Consider the following 18,203-nt stretch of genomic DNA (forward strand, 5'->3'; position numbering starts at 1 on the left):
AGGATTCTGAGTTCATAAACAAGGTTGTAAAACTATTTTCTGTCACTATTGAGAGCTTACAGTATGAAATATATAACATAAAAGCAGCAAAATAAAACATTTTGGCTCTTTAATTATAGCCTCTAGGGAGTGCATGCAGAAAAAAGGGAGAGAGATGGAGAGATTAAAGGAATGGAAACAGAATCATCAATGAAATCGCTGCATTAAACCCTCAGTCTAGGATGGGAGGGGTGCAGAAAATTCCCCCATCAATGTAATCAACATTTCTGTCCTCTGCAATGATCCCCATTATATGCTTCCTTTTCGTGCTTATTTCAGCACCATAGAAGCGAGGAGGGGGAAAGAGACAGAGACAGCGCTAGCGAGAAGCTAGCGTACAAAGCGTCAGCATAACTGCTCCGACAGAGAGAGGCAAAGAAGGGGGAAAGTTGAAGTGCGATGAGCAACGCCAGGCTCTCATCTCCCTCCCTATTTTTCCAAGCTGGCACTGTGTTTAGAGAGGGCGCTCATCATGCAGTGTTTAGCAGCAGGGGCTGATAGAACTGCAAAGTCGCAGGAAAGGTGCTCTGAAGAATCTGCTTTCCAAGTCCAAGGAAGACTGGATCTGGACAGCTGGCATCGGAGCAATTAGTCTCTCTCTGTTTATCTGTCTGTCTCTCTGTTTATCTGTCTGTCTCTCTTTTCCTCTGAAGCTGGCCTTCCACTTTTCAGATTTTCCAGGAGAACATTGGCAGTGTTACAATTGGGACTCAGGTGTCCAATCCCATTGTAAAATTTCTTTGTGCTTCCTTTTCTTGTGGGATTGTGTGGCTCTCTTGCATTATCCTGATGTGATTTTCTTACACCCACCCCTTTTTGTTTTGGAATCATGGGCATCTTTTGGGCTTATATTGGATTCCATTTCTTCGTAGTATTTTACATACAGCAAGGACTTTCTTCTCAAGGTAAGAGCCACCATTTGTCAAAATTGGAATAGAGGAAATCTGGTAGACAGAAAAAGAACATGGGGGGGGTATTGAAATAAGCGCTCCTTGTATTTCCCTTTTTAAATCTTATGTTCATCAAAAGTGAGTACAATATAAATATGTGCATTCAGTTTCCAGACACAAATGTAGCATAAAAATCTTATAGATGAGGATGAAGGTTCATTAATTATAGATTCATCCTACACCCGAGCTACAGATATTCACCACTATTGCAATCTTATAGATATATTGCTGTTTATATCTGAGCAGTGCTTTCATTTAAAAAGAGGTTGTTGATTTTTTTAAACATAGAGGTTATATATGTAATTTTCCAAACCTTTTCAGAATTCAGAATCATGGAGTGTGTGGAAAAGAAAATTTGTTTTTCTGCTTTAAATAGTACACTTTTTAAAGAATGTCACTCTCTCCTCTCTCCCCTCCCTCTCTTCTGTTTTCCCCTATAATCATATGTTCATGTTCTCAAACCTTGGTTTCTGTCTGTATTTCTGCAAAGACTACTCCGTTTGCTGGCCCCAAATGCCCTGACAAAGGCACCATCTACATTACAAGTAGCGCCTGCTCTACAGAATCCATCCAGTTGTTTGAGACTTTAAAGGCTGCAGTGTATATTTCAGCACCATGGAGAGAAATCGTATCAGGAGTCTCCTCCAAATACTGTACAGTCAACCAGAAATGCCATTAGCAATTTTTGGCTCATTTATTTGTTTAACTTTAGGCATTGATGGGGCCGGAGTGAGGGAATAATAGTCAGCAGGAATATGATTACTTTTTCTTTTTTACTAGCAATGAGTTTCTATACTAGCAAATGATTGGGAGGGGGATAGTGTGGGAGACTTTCTTTTCAAAGAAAACACACACAGAGAGAGATCCCTGAAAAAGATACCTGTGGCTGTTCGCAATCTTAAAAAGTGAAGAGCAATCAAGGATTTTCTTCAATAACACAGCAATGAGCCACAGGATATAATCAAGCACATATATGTGTGATATTATGAAAGACTTTTCAGCATGTCCACTGTGACTCTGTAATATCACAGAACTGAAGTGGTCAAACTGGTGCTTACTGTCTGAAAACTGAAAGCAAGATGTGGTGGCTTAATTGAGCAGATTACTTTCCCAATGTTCCTGTAGGGATATAAAGGGCATATGCCAATTTTTCTCTCAAATATGTACTAAGAAATATGTTCTTTATTTTGTGTTTTTCAAAGAGATAGCTGGGACTGAACTAATAAAGCAAAGTATTTTGAGTGTTTGAATCTTCTGAACTAAAATATTATCTACTTTTTATTTAGTGTGGTATTTCAAATAAAATTAATAATGACATTAAGTAGGATCTAACCACAGGAAGCTTTATAAGAAATGCCACAACAAACTTTTCAAATCTTGTTTTTAAAAATAGAAAAAAAGCATACTATTTTGATAATTACTTAATACCTAATAGGTAAATATATAAACAAGAAACATTTGGATTGTTTGATATATTTCACTAATCCCTAAGGAAAATTATTGAAATACTGCCTTCCATACAATATTTACACTTCATTATACATGATTGTGCAAATATTTCTATAGTTAGTTTTTCCATTTACTCATGGACAGAAGTGGTTCTTAGACAAATATGGAAGAAAAGTAAAAGTGATTATTAATACTTCAAAGGAGGACATAGAACAGAAAATACATGAACATTAGTACAAGAAAAAGAAAGAAAATGGGGAAAGAGAGCACTGCAATCCTAAGTGTGCTTAGCTGGGTTTAAATCTTATTCAATCAACTAATCAGGTACATGCAATATGATCTGGTGAATGCAGTGCAATTTATTCCCATGTGCATCTGTATAAGATCATATTCCAAAGAAAGGAAATCAAGGAAATGAATAGAGGGGGGTAAGTAAAGACAGAAAAAGAGAAAAAGAATCCTAATGAGATCTGCTTTTCTTTTCCAGCCAAATTTACTGAATTCCCTCAGAATATCACAGTTACTGAGGGGCAGAATGTGGAGATGTCTTGTGCATTCCAGAGTGGCTCTGCCTCAGTGTACCTGGAAATCCAGTGGTGGTTTCTGAGGGCAACTGAGGACCAAGAAGCTGGAGCTGAGTTGACGGACACTCAGGTACCAGCTCACATCCTAAGCACTCCATAAGCCGCTAGAAAATAGAGATTCAGGGAACAGATCTGGTTTTCCCTGAAAATCCAATATACTCACTTACCAGGATAAGTTTTTTTTAAAAAAATCACTGAGTAAGAAATGCCAAGGTATAGAACCCTGGCTTTTTATTTCATTGCTAACAGGTTTTGAAAGATCTGTTATTCTTAGGCATGAGTAAAAGATACATACTCTTAAAGAGTGTAAATTTGATCAATGCAAAGCATATAATTTTATAAAGAACTTATTAGATTTCATGTGAGCTTTATTCCTTATGTTGAGACAGAATGGAAAATACATGTTTGCATCTTTCAGATTCTGTCTATTCATGTCTGCAATGTCTTTGTTATATCCAGACAGTTTCAGAATTCATTAATATTATTGAAAGCAAGAGATATCTAAACAAATTATTTAGCTAACTATAGCAATGAGGAATGGCTTTTGCTATCAGTAGTGAGTTGAACATGATTTTCTTCCTCAAAAAAACCCCATGATTTTTAGATAAATTCTACTAATATTCAAAGGAGGACATAGAACAGAAGTTTTCATGGGTTAGTGAAGTGAAACATCTTCAAGGAAAAACAAAGAAAGTCTAGTTGCCTTTTGAAAAAACATCTTTGAGACAACCATGATCTGGATGACTGAGAATTGCCACAGACATTTAACTATTTGTTACTATCCTCTTAAATTAAAATTTTAGTCTAGAATTAATGATGGTCAGTCCATCAAAGCATGTTCTATATTATTCCATAACATTCATTTTATATACAGGATATTATCTGGACTTTTAAAATATTCCTGTGGATTCCAGATTAGATCCAGAGTATATTAGATCCTTTCAAGCTATTTCCAGACCAATCTGTTCAGCCTCAGGATTCAAGATTTTTTTTATTTTAAGTGGTAATGGTGGTAATGGTGGGGAATAGATTGAAATTGTGAATTTGTTTTATATTGTGATAAACTGAAATAAACTCTATATTGAATACTTACTATTACTTATTTATTAATCAGCAATGTGGAGAATCAGTTCTGTATCTCATGTGCTCACTGATAAATTCACAATGCAATAAACTTATTTTCTCTTCTCTCTGAATTGTTGATAAAAAATACCTCCAGTGGAGGTAAACATGTCAGCTCACAGCATGTGCCTGATTATTACAGGAAGTGCTTGGCTCCAGCCAGATCATTCTTTGGATCTATCTCCCGAGAGACAAATCTTTGTCATGTATTCAGAGTTTCTGTTTTGCTTTGTTTTATTACCTAATCTGGAAATCTAGTTTTAAAAATGTTGGTTAACTAAACTGGTTACAATATTAGCTCTGAAAAGAAAAAAAATGGAAGAACCTTCATGAGGATATAAATTAAGCTATTGCAGGATGAAAGCCTCTTCAATGAAACTTATGGACCATGATGTCTTGTGGTGATCCAGTGTGGCTTAATTAACCAGTGTTGTTATTTTAAGAGAATATGGATTTGAATTACTTCTGTTAGACCAGGCATGTCAAACTGCCAGCCTGTGGGCCGGATGCATCATACTGAAACCACGCTCACCCCATTGCCGGCAATGGGGGAAAAGTCGCAATACATTGCGCGACATCACATGGCATCGCGAGTTTGACATGCCTGGGTTAGGCCCTGGGATGAGGTAAGGACATTCTTTGAAGCAACATTATTCATATGAGTTGATACTTTCATGTCCATAGTAGTCAACCAGATGGCTCTGGGGTGAAAGACACTTTTCTGTTATTTGTCAATTGCCATCAGACTTTTAATAGTAGATTACCTCTACTTTGCTGTAACTACTAAAGAGACCCCTAACTATGAATTTGGCAAACACATACTTAACAATGCTTAAGGTAAGACATTGTGTCTGATCTATTTCCTGCACCTGCTTTGCCTACTTATTGCATAATGTGATAATGGTATCGCATTATGCAACAAGTAGGCAAAGCAGGTGCAGGAAATAGGTCAGACACATATATGTTATATGAACCACAGCAAATTCTCATAATGATCTCATATGTATACTTATTGATCCATATGTCTAATTATATAAGCAATGACTCAATCTTGCAATAAGTACAGATCAGCAGCATTCTAGCACATTTGAAAGCCTGTAAATATCTCAATTGTTAGAGATTCTTGCTTTACAATCTTATTGTAGATTGCAAATTGGAGTGATATGAAATGAGAAGTGATGGAATTTCATTTTTACATAAGAAACGTCTTGCCTTCAGTATGTAAAAACAGTTATTCATTCCTCAACAGGTGGAATTATCACCAGAGAAAGACTTGGACAATGATGGAACAAAGATAAGTGTAAGTCTATGATGAAATATAGAATATTTTATTTTATTTTAAAGGACTTCCCACTTGCTTTGTTCTCTTTAATTATCAACAATACCAAAACCCACCAGCCTTGGGCTGATAAATGCCATTTCCCATGCCTTTCCATATCTTTCCCATGCCTTTGGGATAAAAAACATAGAAGCTATAGATAAATAAAATGCATTTTCTGAAAAAAGACAATATGTCTCATAACTATCTTCTTCAGGAATTAACACCTTCATGTGGACATATTGGCAATAAAATTGTTACTGCTATCTTCCTAAATGGAAATTTTGAAGGTGCCTTCTTAGCTGTAGCATCTAAAGAAATGCCAAGGAATACACCAGCAGTTTCCATAAGAAACTGATCAAAGTATCTCAAGGAATTCTACATATTTCTGGATCCATAGGCAACACTGATGCAGTTTCTTAGTCAATCTATGTTGAGCATGTTTTTATCAAACCCTGAAGATTTTCCTGACTGGTAAAGGAGTACTCCACCATTATATTGCTTATATGTCTCTAGGTTTTGCAACAGGTTCACGTATTTGAAGTAAATTATTTGTATTGTATGACATGCCAGTAACAGAGCTGTTTTCAGACCCTGTTTTTGAGGTGTTCTTTCTATTTAATTTAATTTAATTTTTTGATGAGAAGGAATTAATTCTGTGAGCATTCATTTGAAAGATGTTTGGGAGAATATATAAATGCCACATGGGCTATTGGTTTCATCTCTGGGCTTGGTAATTAGGTTGCATAAATGCTACATAAATATCCAAGTGACAACAAAATAATATTTTACAGTCTTTTCAGAGTTAGGTAGCCTCTAAATCTCATAAGTAAGTAATTAAGTAAAGTAAATAACTAAGTAAATGTCTATTGATACCATGGACAATATTCTTAGAATAATATTTTTAAGTCAAGCTAAAACAATTTTAATAACATGGGTTAATATTTCTCAAGAAGATCATATATTTTTTGTTGGGAAACATAGCCTTCAAGAATTGCAATAAACAAACAAGATTGCTATAGTAGAAGAAATATTTATCTCAGGGGGCATAGGGCAGGATCAAATGAAGGGCAGGGTATGCTACGGGAGCCAGATAGCAGGCTATTACAGGGGAAGATGCCCCCCCAATATTTAATATCAGTGGTATGTTCCCTGAACTCATCCCTATTCCCTGGACAGCACACATACCCCAGAAACCTTGGGGTCCAGCTATTACTGCTGAATGCCAGGTTGTTCAATAATAAAGCTGCTTTTGTTCAAGATCTTATTAAAGAGGAGTAAGCCGACCTGCCATGCATTGCTGAAACCTGGCTGATCCTGGAAGATGGTTTGCCCTGTTGGAAATGTGTTCAGGTTTGACAACAGGGAAGTCCCCAAGACAGAGGAGATTGGGTGGCAGTAGTTATCACAGAGTCTTTTTTTGTTGTTGTGTTGACTTTCCAGGGCCTTTCTCCACAAATCTCTGGTTGTAAGATTCTGTTCCTGAAGTTGGGCTCACAGAATCAGATGGGATTGTTGCTAGTATACCAGCCTCTCTGCTGTGCAGCAACCTTTCTGCTTGAGCTGCTAGGACTTGTGGTGGAGTTCTCTAGTCTTAAGGTTCTGGGGGACTTCAATCTGCATTGAAGAAGCCCAGGAATTCATGGCAGCCATGGGCCTATCTCAGATTATAACTGGCCCGACTCAGGATAGTGGTCAATGGATCAGTGGACTTGATCTTTTTGCTGGAACAAAGGCAATGTGACCTGGTGGAGGATGTAAGATTATTTCCCCTTGTCATGGTGTCCTTGAGACTCTAGTATTGTGCCCCCCTTCCACAGGAAGACTGGACCCACTTGGATGATTCACCCCTAGTGACTGATGGACACTGATGGGTTCCAGAGGGAGCTGGAGAATATCATAGAGGTGTTGCTGCATGGTCCTGTTGAAGCTCTGTTGGCAACCTGGAATTTAAGGGCTGCCATTGCTTTGGACAAGATTGTGCCCATGCAGCCTCTCTTGACTCATCAATCCAGATGCTCTTCATGGTTTACAGAGAAACTACATGTTCTGAAAAGGGCCAAAAGATGCCTAGAGTGCCACTTGAGGAAGATAATGGATGACTCCAACAGGACACCACTTAGAGCAGCTATTAAGGGCTACCTCGTGGCAGTAAGAATGGTGAAACAGCAGTATTTCCCTGCTCTTATTGCATCCTCAGAATGCTGTCCAGAAGCCCTGTTTTGGGTTGCCCATTCCCTACTAGATCAGAGGCGCTTGGATGATATTTTGCAGAGTCAGGCAGAGAGGTTTGTCCAGCAGCTGATAGACAAAGTTGCTCAGATCCAGACTAAAAAAATCACAGGAAGATCAGAACAACATATTATTGAGATAGGATATGATAACCGAGTCTATGACTGTGCAATATCTCCCCTCCTCTTTATAGTCTAGTGAATCTGAGAGGTATTTGCCCTGTTTCTGAATATTATCATATTTGCCAAGACTTAAAGAATGTTTCAGTACCTAGGTAATGATAGTTGTATATTTCTGTCAAGATCACCCTCCTTACTTCTTTATTTCTTCAGGAATCAACAACATTGGATAATTTCTGGTCAATTCAATTTACTGGCTATAAGGATCAAACTTCTGGCAATGGGCAGAATTAGCCTGCAATACTGCATTCTAACCATTGTGCCACCATAGCTCTGCCATCATTGCTCCACACAGCACAGAGTATGGTTGCATTTGTCTCCAATTACTTTTACCCATCCAATAAGATCTGTCAGAGAAACCATGTACTAGTTTCCATTACTTAAATAGGGTTAATTGCCACCCACCCTGAGGAACAAGATTCAGATAGTCCTGATACTATCTTTGAAGATTCTTCAGATCTTGCTTTTCCCCTAAGTACAGAACCAGGTGTCAGGTTTGCCATTTTCAACATACTCCGCTTCACTGGCATCCTGATGTAAAATGCACCGGGGAGAGATTGGGGAAGTAGAGAGTAGGACTGGGGACGCAAGGGGGGGGGGGTGACAGGATGACAGGAACTAGAGGTGTCAATCTGGAACAAACCAGTTGATCAATGACAGAGCCATGAGAACAGAATGCAAAACCCCACAAAGAGGTGCCAAACTTCAAAGCCATTTCCAAAATGTCTAGTATGAATATCATTGGACACTGATGGAGTAATTAAAGAGGGGAGGGCAAGGGAATGGGGGAAATCATGGAATATTTAGATCCAGCTTTGCTTGTGGTGTAACCACTTGATTTATCAAAAGGAACCTTTTACTCCAAAACTGAGTTGAGGGTCTTTCTTTCCTAAATGCTCAGGCTGGGACAAGCCTGACACCAGGACAATTTGTGTTTTATTATTATTATGGATCATCACACAGTAAGCCAGATATTCAGAGTGGATTTGGCATTTTTATTCATTTATTGAGCTCCTTCCAAGGATTCATGATAGGCAGATGTGGATGTTTGATAGTGTTAAAAGTATTGTTACAGAAAGTAAGCTGTTCTGAGCAAAGCTGCCTTTTACAATTAATTGATTGACGGTGATAGCAATAGCATTTATATATCACTTCACAGTGCTTTACTGTCCCTTCTCTAAGTGATTTACAGAATCAGCATATTGTCCCCAACAATCTGGGTCATCATTTTACTGATCTCGGAAGAATTAGAAGGCTGAGTCAACCTTGAGCTGGTAAGATTTGAACTGCTGAACTGCTAGCAATCAGCAGTTAGCAGAATTAGCCTGCAATACTGCTTTCTAACCACTGCACAACCATGGCTTTCTGACCACCACCATGATGATCAAGTGGTACTCCCATTGTTCTGAGATTGCTCCCAAGTTGCCTATGAATATTGGTACTAATTTTCCTTTCTTTTGCCACAGTCATTCTATTTCTATTTGCAGGTCTTTGTATACTGTTATTTTCTCTGGTTCTTTCTCTTCTAGTCTGCTATCTCCAAGTACTGACATGTTCATTATCCAGATGTTTGTTTTTCTTACCAACAATTGTTAAGTCTGGGGTGTTATGTGGTAGGTGCCTGAAGTCCCAGAGTATTTTAACTCATGTTCTATTACTTGCTCTATTTTATGGTCCCACCAGTTCTTGCTTGCAGATAAATGATATTTCTTGTAGATCTTCCAATACACTGTTGTTGCTACTTTGTCATGCCATTGTTTATAGTCAATCTGTGTGGTCTTCTTGCAACAGCTAACTAGCTAATCTGCTGTTTCTTCAACTTCTTTGAAGAGGTGACACTTGCTGTCTGTTGCTGTCTTCTCAGTTCTGGCTTTGGATGTATTTGTTCTTAAGGCTTGGTCTTGTGAAGTCATAATAAACCCCTCAATCTCACTCCTCAACTTTTCTGCTCTTAGTCATTGCCAGGTCTTATTATTATCTTGCCTGCTATTTTTTTAACGTATTGGTCATGTAATGCTTTGCCTTCCCATGCCTCTTTTCTGTTCCTTATTTGGTCTTTCTTGTAGGCCAGTTTGTTCTCTCCAGTACTCGGTAAGTCTTCTTGGTACATTAACTTCAATACATCTTCTTCACTATCCTTCAGATATTCTTCTAATGCCCTTTTCTTCTTCAACTGTTTGATGTACTTGCAATATTCCATGCTCACCCATTTTCCTTGGTAAGTAGAGTCTGTCAACATTGTTTCAAGGATGAAGGGCATGATTCATTGTCATCATTTTTCTAGTCTTCCTATCCACAGCTTTTACTACCACTTAAATCCAGTCCACTATTCCAGCTGTGTATCTAATGACTAGAGTTGTCCAGGTGTTAATTGTTTTGATGATAATTCCTCTACTGAATTTGGACTTTAAGATCTTCATTCTCTTGATGTATTCACTTCTAATCTTTTTCTTGACTTCAGTGTGCTTGATGTTGTCAGCTCAAAGGATGCCCAGTATTTATAGTGATCGTCTTCATACAGACTTTTGATGTTATTTCCATAGGGCATCTTGATTCATTCAGTTTGCACTATTTTTCCCCATTTGATGATGTACAGTATATTTGTCCAGTTCAAATTCCATTGCAATATCTTGTCTGTATATGAGGACAGCAGTGAGCAATGATTCTATTTCAGATGGTGTTTTTCCATATACTTCAAATCATTCATATAAAGGAGATGGGATAGTCTGGCAGATGTTTTTAATGTTAAACAGTCGTGGCTTATGTTATTCAGTATTGTTGAGAGAGGAATCAGTGCAATGATGAACAGTGGTGGTGAAAGTAAGTCTCCTTGGAAGATTCCTCTCTCGATATTAACCTCTCCCAATCTAGCAACCATCTTTGAACAAAGTTTCTGATGTTTCTGCTGATTCCTATTATTCCTAGGCACTTGATTATCCAATCATGTAGCAGAGAGTCAAGTGTCTTTTTGCAGACAATCTATACTACATTCAAGTTGGTCTTCCTTCCCTTGCAATTTATCCAAAATATCTTGTCAATTGGAAGTTGTTGTTGTTTTTTTCTGATATTTGGGTGATTTCCCTTCTGTTCTGGTGGAAAGAGTTTGTTTTCAAACTGTTGCTGTTGGACTGTATTGGCTAGAACACCAATTAGCAATTTGAAAATTGTAGATAAGTAGGTAATTGTCTTGCAGTTGTCTAGCACTGCCCCTGGATCTTTCATTATCCTGTAGTTTTGCCAGATGTTAGCCAAGCTTCAATTTCACCTCTTTGCAGTATATTGTTAAACTGCCTGGCAACAGATGGGTGTAATCAGATGTTTCAACCAAAATCCATGCAATTCATTTTTACCTGGTGCTGACCAATTCTTGATCATGATGTAATTCCAAATACTTATATGCAATCAGACTTGCTCTTCATTTTTCTTGGATAATAATTGTTAGAAGTAAGGTCTTCATCCTGGTTCATCCAAGCCGGGAATAAATAAGCAAACATGGCGACTGCTTTGGGAAGAAGGTTACAGTTTATTGCAGAAAGATGGTTCTTCAGGAAAGTGCAGAGGAGAGAAGGAGAAGAGGCAGAGAAGAAGAGAGAGATTGAGCACATGGGCAGTAGGTTTTTATATCCCCTCTAGCCTTGTTTGGAATAGTTTCCTGTTCCTGTGGCATGAACCTTGAGGCTGTTTCTGAGTGTTTGTCTAGGCCTTGATATCTGTGGTTTAATTCTATTATCATATCCTGCTTCCCAGGTGGTGGGGCTGACTCCTAGAGTTTGGGTGGGGTATACAGATCTTCTCTTTTGTCTTTTTGATTGCTCTGGCTTCAACTTTCTGATGGTTTTACATCTGCATTTGTATAGGGTTAAAGTCTTGCTTGGGGCAGAGAGATAGATTTGGGGCCAGGTTTGGTTTTAAAAAGTCCTTTTGAGGAAAAATATATTTTTCTGCCCTTTTTAATATTTCTTCTCTGGGCTAACTTTCATCATGTTGCAGGAATCTCTTCTGGCAGGTTAGCTCCCAGATTCACCCCCTTCATTTCTCTGTCATTGTACTACCACTGTTATTCTGCTTGTGCAATTCTCTATTTATTACCTCTGATATATCTTCTTCCACTCCTCCCTTTCTTATGCATAGTGGATTCTTAGTGGGAAATGAGTTTTATTGAACATAAAAGGAAAAGTGGTAAAAAAACAAAATGATCCCCAATAGAGATATTTATTTGACTGTAATCCAATCTGTGTTTAAGTATTACTGAAATTATTCTTAACCAGGTTAACAGCACCAAAATGATCTTATTTTCCTTTAATAAACAGGCCCTCTTTTATAAGATTTTTCTCAATTTTTCTTCTGGAACACATAATCAAAATCAGAATCACATCATTTCTGAAGGCTATTTAGTAACCCTTAATTCTTAGAGAAAATGTGTGGAAGACAAATTTGACCTCAGCAACATCTACTATTCTTCCCCAAGTTCATCACTTCTCAATTTTTCAAGAGTAGAACTGAAAGAGACTGTTCAGCTAACATTGATCTTATTGTGATCCAGCAGTAAAATGGAATTCTAATCTTCCTCAGTTCAATTTCTTCAATTTAAAGAAAAATAACACAATACAACATAGTATATTACCATTCTGTATTTTTGTAATTTAAGTTCAGGAGAGATGAATATTGTGAGAAATAAAGCTTCACACAGGCAGGTTGAGAAAGTGGATTGCAATGAGATAATGGGTGTTTGGGCAAGTATGTACCATGTTTCCCCGAAAATAAGACCTGGTCTTATTTTTCTTGTCTCCAAAAGAGGCACCAGGTCTTATTTTTGGAGGGTGTCTTTTCCACTCACTTCACCATGGTGGCACAGACAGCCCCACCTAGCCAACCATTTCTTCTGCGGCTGAAGGCCTTTCCTGAAGGCCTTTCCTGAAGGCCTGTGCAGCCGAGAACTGAGCTACGGATTAAATCCATAGCTCAGTTCTTGGCTGCAGAAGCCTTCCACAAAGGCCTCTGACTGCAACATGCAGGCCCAAGCTCCATTCTCAGCTGCAGAATGAAGCTGCTCCTTCAGCTGCAGAAGAAGTGGGCCAGTGAAGCAAGGGTGGATCCATGGGAGATCTCGCTGCAATGGTAAATTCCACCCTGCCCTAGCTTGACTTTTAGGCATGTGCCCTGCCCCAAAGCTAGGGATTATTTTGGGGGTATGGCTTACTTTCAGGAAAACACATTATATACCCCAATTACATTCCAGTAAGGGTAGATCAATGAAACCTCATTTATTATCTCAGAGTTCTTGGTAATAAAATAGAAGTGAGTGGCATAGACTCTATATTCAACAAATTGCAAAAATAAAAGCCAGAAAAGAAATGGCATAATGTAAAAAATATATCACAAAATTAATGAGATTTAGTTTTCAATAAAAAGGCAGTGGCTGGACACTAGCTTCCCTTGCAATCAGTGTGAGCTGATAATTGAATAATCTTAGTAATTTAAGTAAGCTCAAAGTTTAAAAGGGTATTAAAACCCCATTAATTGTAACAAATATTGTGTGTAGTTAGTAAAAGTCAGAATTTAGGGAAAAAAAAGTCAGAATCTGCAGTAGCCCACAAAATTACATATATTATTGATTTCTTCAATATATTCACCAGCAGTTTTTACCAATTGTGTGTGATTGGTCTAAGTCTGTAGCCAGGGTTAGCTATTGAGGAATTTCCGTGGTGGTGCTGGACCCAGTCTGCATTCTGCTTAAAACCTTAGCTCCTATTCTAATTATGCTTAATCCTGACAAAGTGCCTCCAATGCACTTTTCTTGCCTTTTGTGAGCATAATTTTCTTCAAAAACTCTCCAGATGACCTAGATAAGTCACCCTCTTTTAGAACCCTTCTGCTCTGCCCCTACAATGCAGGGATAACAGTGCTGCCATAGCTGTATGGCAAAAGTCATATATCAATTTTGTATTATGATACTGACAGAATGTTCATTTATTTGCTCTGAAATTATTTTTAATATAAATCCAGCTGTTTGGTGGAACCATCCTTAAGGCATTTTACAACAGGTGGCAAACAACAGAGTATCATAAACACACATGGAAACACAACAACCCAGATCTGCAATAACCTAGCAACAATTAGTTAGAAAACGAGGCTTCCCCCCCCCCCCCCCCGGTTCTAGTTGACTTGGGACACTGTCAGCTGTGTATAAATGCATGAAAGGAAGACATGGAGGAGTATCTATTAATAGCAATAACATTTAAAGATGTTTCTGGAATTTTTACAGACAGTGAAAGTACAGGGGAATGATATTTCCCACAAGCTGCAGATCTCCAAAGTCAGGAGAAAGGATGAAGGACTGTATGAGTGCAAAGTGACAGATGCCAATTACAGACACTTTCAAGAATACAAAGCCCAAGCTTATCTCAAAGTCAATGCAAATAGCCACTCTCGAAGAATGCAGGCTTTTGAAGTTTCCCCAATGTGGCTGCAGGATAAACCTCGCAAGAACATCTCAGCTGCCTTTTCTAACAGCATCCATAATTCTGCCAGTCAACGTCCCATTTCTAATCCTACAGCAAATGCCAAAATCACCAAGCAAAGCCCACAATCAGGTATGAACAAACATTTGAAAATTTTAAGCATATGACTAGAATGTAATTGAAACTCAAAGCAATGCTATTCTCAGAGAAAAATGATTATTTTATATCCTGCATAGAAAACATTTTATACAAAAATCTTGATATGCTTAATCCTTATGACTATGCAAAACAAAAGTAAAAGCCCCATTTGGCATAATAAAATCACATAATATTATTTATTTATTTATTTATTAATAAAATTTATATGCCGCCCAATCCCTAGGGACTCAGGGCGGCGTACAAAATTAAAACAACAAATATAACAATTAAAAATGAATACATTCACACAGCATGTCCCAATCGAATCCTGGCCACCCCAGGGACATCAACCCCAGGCCTGCCAGAACAGGAGAGTTTTAATAGCTTTCTTGAAGGCCAGCAAGGTGGGAGTAGTTCGAATCTCAGGGGGAAGTTGATTCCACCACGTCGGAGCCACCACAGAAAAGGCCCTTCCCCGAGGGCCCGCCAGCCGACATTGTCTGGCCGACGGGACCTGAAGGAGGCCCAATCTCTGGGACCTCACCGGTCTCTGGGAACTATGCGGCAGTATGCGGTCCTGTAACTAACCTGGTCCTAAGCCATGAAGGGCTTTAAAGGTGACAACCAACACCTTGAATTGCATCCGGAGACCCACAGGAAGCCAGTGCAGCTCGCAGAGGATAGGTGACACGTGGGTGTACCTTGGTGTACCCACAATCGCTCTCGCGACTGCATTTTGAACCAACTGCAGCCTCCGAACGCTCTTCAAGGGTAGCCCCATGTAGAGCGCATTACAGTAGTCCAGTTTTGAGGTGACAAGGGCATGAGTAACTGTGAGTAGAGCCTCCCGGTCCAAATAAGGCCACAACTGGTACACCAGGCGAACCTGGGCAAAGGTTGTTCCACATTTAGCTGTGAGTCCAGGAGGACACCCAAGTTGCATGCCTGCACTGAGGGAGGTAAATTTCCCCCCCCCAGGACTAATGATGGACCATCAGAATGACCCTTGGGGGGCAGGACCCAGAGTCACTCGGTCTTGTCAGGGTTGAGTCTAAGCCTGTTCATCCCCATCCAGACCCTCACATCTTCCAGGCACCGGCACATCACGTCAACTGCTTCACTGAAAGGACACGCGGTGGAGATATACAATTGGGTATCATCCGCATACTGATGATACCTCACCCCGTGTCGCCGAATGATCTCACCCAACGGTTTCATGTAGATGTTAAAAAGGAGGGGGGACAGGACCGAGCCCTGAGGCACCCCATAATCGAGGCACCTAGGGGTCGATCTCTGTCCACCCGCCAACACCGACTGTGACCTGTCAGAGAGGTAGGAGGAGAACCACCGCAATACGGTGCCACCCACCCCCACCTCCCCAAGACGATGCAGAAGGATACATGGTCGATTGTATTGAAAGCCGCTGAGAGGTCAAGAAACACCAAGATAGAGGAATGACCCCCTATCCCGGGCTCGCCAGAGGTCATCAGTCAGTGCAACCAAAGCAGTCTCAGTGCTGTAGCCGGGCCTGAAACCAGATTGAAAAGGGTCCAGATAATTCGTTTCATCCAAGGATCGCAAGAGTTGGGACACCACCACCTTCTTTACAACCTTTCCCACAAAGGGGAGATTGGAGACAGGACGAAAGTTCTTCAAAACAGCTGGGTCCAGGGAAGGCTTCTTGAGGAGGGGCCTCACCACTGCTTCCTTCAAAGGTTGCAGGAAAGACCGCTCCATCAAGGAGGCGTTGATTATCGCCTGGAGCCAGCTTCGTGTCACCTCCCTACTGGCAGAAATAGGTGGCGGCATTCATTGCCCTCACAGCCTTGTCCACTTCATCAGGGGTCACAGGCTCAAACTCGCTCCAGATAACATGACTAAGACCAGCCCCGGGCATCTTGGCTGGCACTGCCAGTCGGAGTCCAGGTCCCTCTGAATCTGAGCGATTTTGTCCGAAAGAAACTGAACAAACTTCTCAGCTCTCCCCTGCAAGGGTTCCTCTGCCTCCTCCACTTTAAGAAGGGAGCGGGTCACCCTAAACAAGGCGGCTGGGTGAGATTCTGTGGATGCAATAAGTGCGGAAAAGTGAACACGCTTTGCCGCCCTTATCGCCACTAAATAAGTCCTAAGATAGGCTCTTAATAGTGATCGGTCAGATTCAGAGTTACTGGCCCTCCAATGTCGCTCTAGACGTCTCTTGTGGCGCTTCATCTCCCGGAGTTCCTCAGTAAACCAAGGCGCCCTCCGGGGACCACTACCACAGAGAGGTCGCAGAGGCGCAATTCGATCCAGGGCCCCGGACGCCGCCTCATTCCAGGCCGCAACCAGGGACCCAGCCAAGTTGTGGACAAGGGAGTCAGGTATTTCCCCAAGTTCCTCCTGGAACCGATCTGGGTCCATTAGGCACCTGGGGCGGCTCCACCTCCCTGTGGTGGGGGAATGATGCTCTGAAATCCAGCCTCAATAGGAAATGATCTGTCCACGACAAAGGAGAGATCTCTATTCCCCTTAATTCCAGATCATGTCTCCATTGCCCTGAGAGAAACACAAGGTCAAGCGTGTGACCACCCCTATGAGTCAGATCCTGGATTACCTGGGTCAGGTTCATGGTTGCCATGGAAGCCATGAACTCTTCCTCACCAGAATGCCCAGGTTTCCCACCAGCATTGGGCTAATAAGGCAATGCCTGCAGCCAGAGTCTAGTAAAGCTTTAACTTTTACAGCTTTGGGCATGAAGGGGCTAGGATAGTCACCGTCCAGGTGAGGGCCACAATGGGCCCATTTATCAGGGGTTTGTCTTCAGAGTTGTCGTCTGACAAGTTGGATGCCCCTGCGGTGTAGGCCAGGGTTCTTTTCCCCCATTGGGCGGGGGGACTCAACGGCCTCGTTACCCCTCGTGGCCATTTTTCGCGGCTTGGCAGGTGATCTTCCTGACTTCCCGGCTGGCATCGGTCAGTCTTCTGCTGAAGGTTCCTCAAGCAGCATTCTGTGGTGCGATGTCCCTCTTTCCTGCACTTGAAGCAGCCGGTGGTCTTCTTGGCCATGGATTGAGGCTTCGTGGGCTCATGTGATGGCTCAGGGGGTGATCAGTTCCACGGCTTCCCTCTGCAATTGAGCAGGTCAATCTTGGCTTCCTCTTCCAGGATGTACCAGTCGTGCAATTGGTGTGGGTCTCCCCAGGGAAGGCAGGCATTATAGAGGTCTACCAATGGCTCAGAACTCCTGGGTGTATTCAGCCTGCCTTGCTTCACTGTCCTAATCTTCTCACAAGCCTTCCAGTCTGCCAACAGGTCCTCGAACTGTTGTCTAAGGAAGAACATGAATTGGTTGAAGTTCTGGAGCTTGGGGGCATTGGAATTGTGTAGGTGCACCACCCAATCAGCTGCCACGCCATCCAGGGCTGCCTGTATGATGCAGATCTGAGCCTTGTTGGTCAGGATGTCTCAGCCATATTCTTCCATGTAGTTGAGGACTTGGGTTAGGAAGAAACCCAGGCAGTGCGGCTCCCCCCAAAACTTCATATCTACTGGCGGGAACTTCTGGATGGATCAATGCCTATGTCGTTGTCTCTTTGTCATCCATCCCAATCAGCAGCTATCGCACGGCATGAAGTGGGGGCTGCTGCCACGATGGCTGCAGTCTTAGCTGCTCCATCTGACGTTCCTGGGGCTTCGGCTTCGGACTCTCCCTCGGTGTCTCCTTTGCTGCAGTCCAAGGTAACGGTGCCACTG

At 41.0% G+C, this 18,203-nt stretch overlaps 1 protein-coding gene across 5 annotated transcripts in view; it reads left to right on the forward strand.

Moving 5' to 3' along the window:
• The first annotated feature begins 256 nt into the window (after positions 1 to 256).
• VSTM2A (V-set and transmembrane domain containing 2A) overlaps positions 257 to 18,203 on the forward strand; it is an 82,865-nt gene continuing 64,918 nt past the window's right edge. For all 5 annotated transcript variants that reach the window (XM_039327171.1, XM_039327168.1, XM_039327170.1 and 2 more), the window contains exons 1-4: positions 257 to 944; positions 2,926 to 3,092; positions 5,394 to 5,444; positions 14,139 to 14,466. In XM_039327171.1, coding sequence (XP_039183105.1) covers positions 869 to 944; positions 2,926 to 3,092; positions 5,394 to 5,444; positions 14,139 to 14,466 — 622 coding nt within the window. In that variant the 5' untranslated portion in view covers positions 257 to 868. The remainder of the gene's footprint in view (positions 945 to 2,925; positions 3,093 to 5,393; positions 5,445 to 14,138; positions 14,467 to 18,203) is intronic.

The sequence above is a fragment of the Crotalus tigris genome, unplaced genomic scaffold (assembly GCF_016545835.1).
Source record: "Crotalus tigris isolate CLP2741 ecotype Arizona unplaced genomic scaffold, ASM1654583v1 scf7180000024351.1097467, whole genome shotgun sequence".
Classification (NCBI taxonomy): Eukaryota; Metazoa; Chordata; class Lepidosauria; order Squamata; family Viperidae; genus Crotalus; species Crotalus tigris.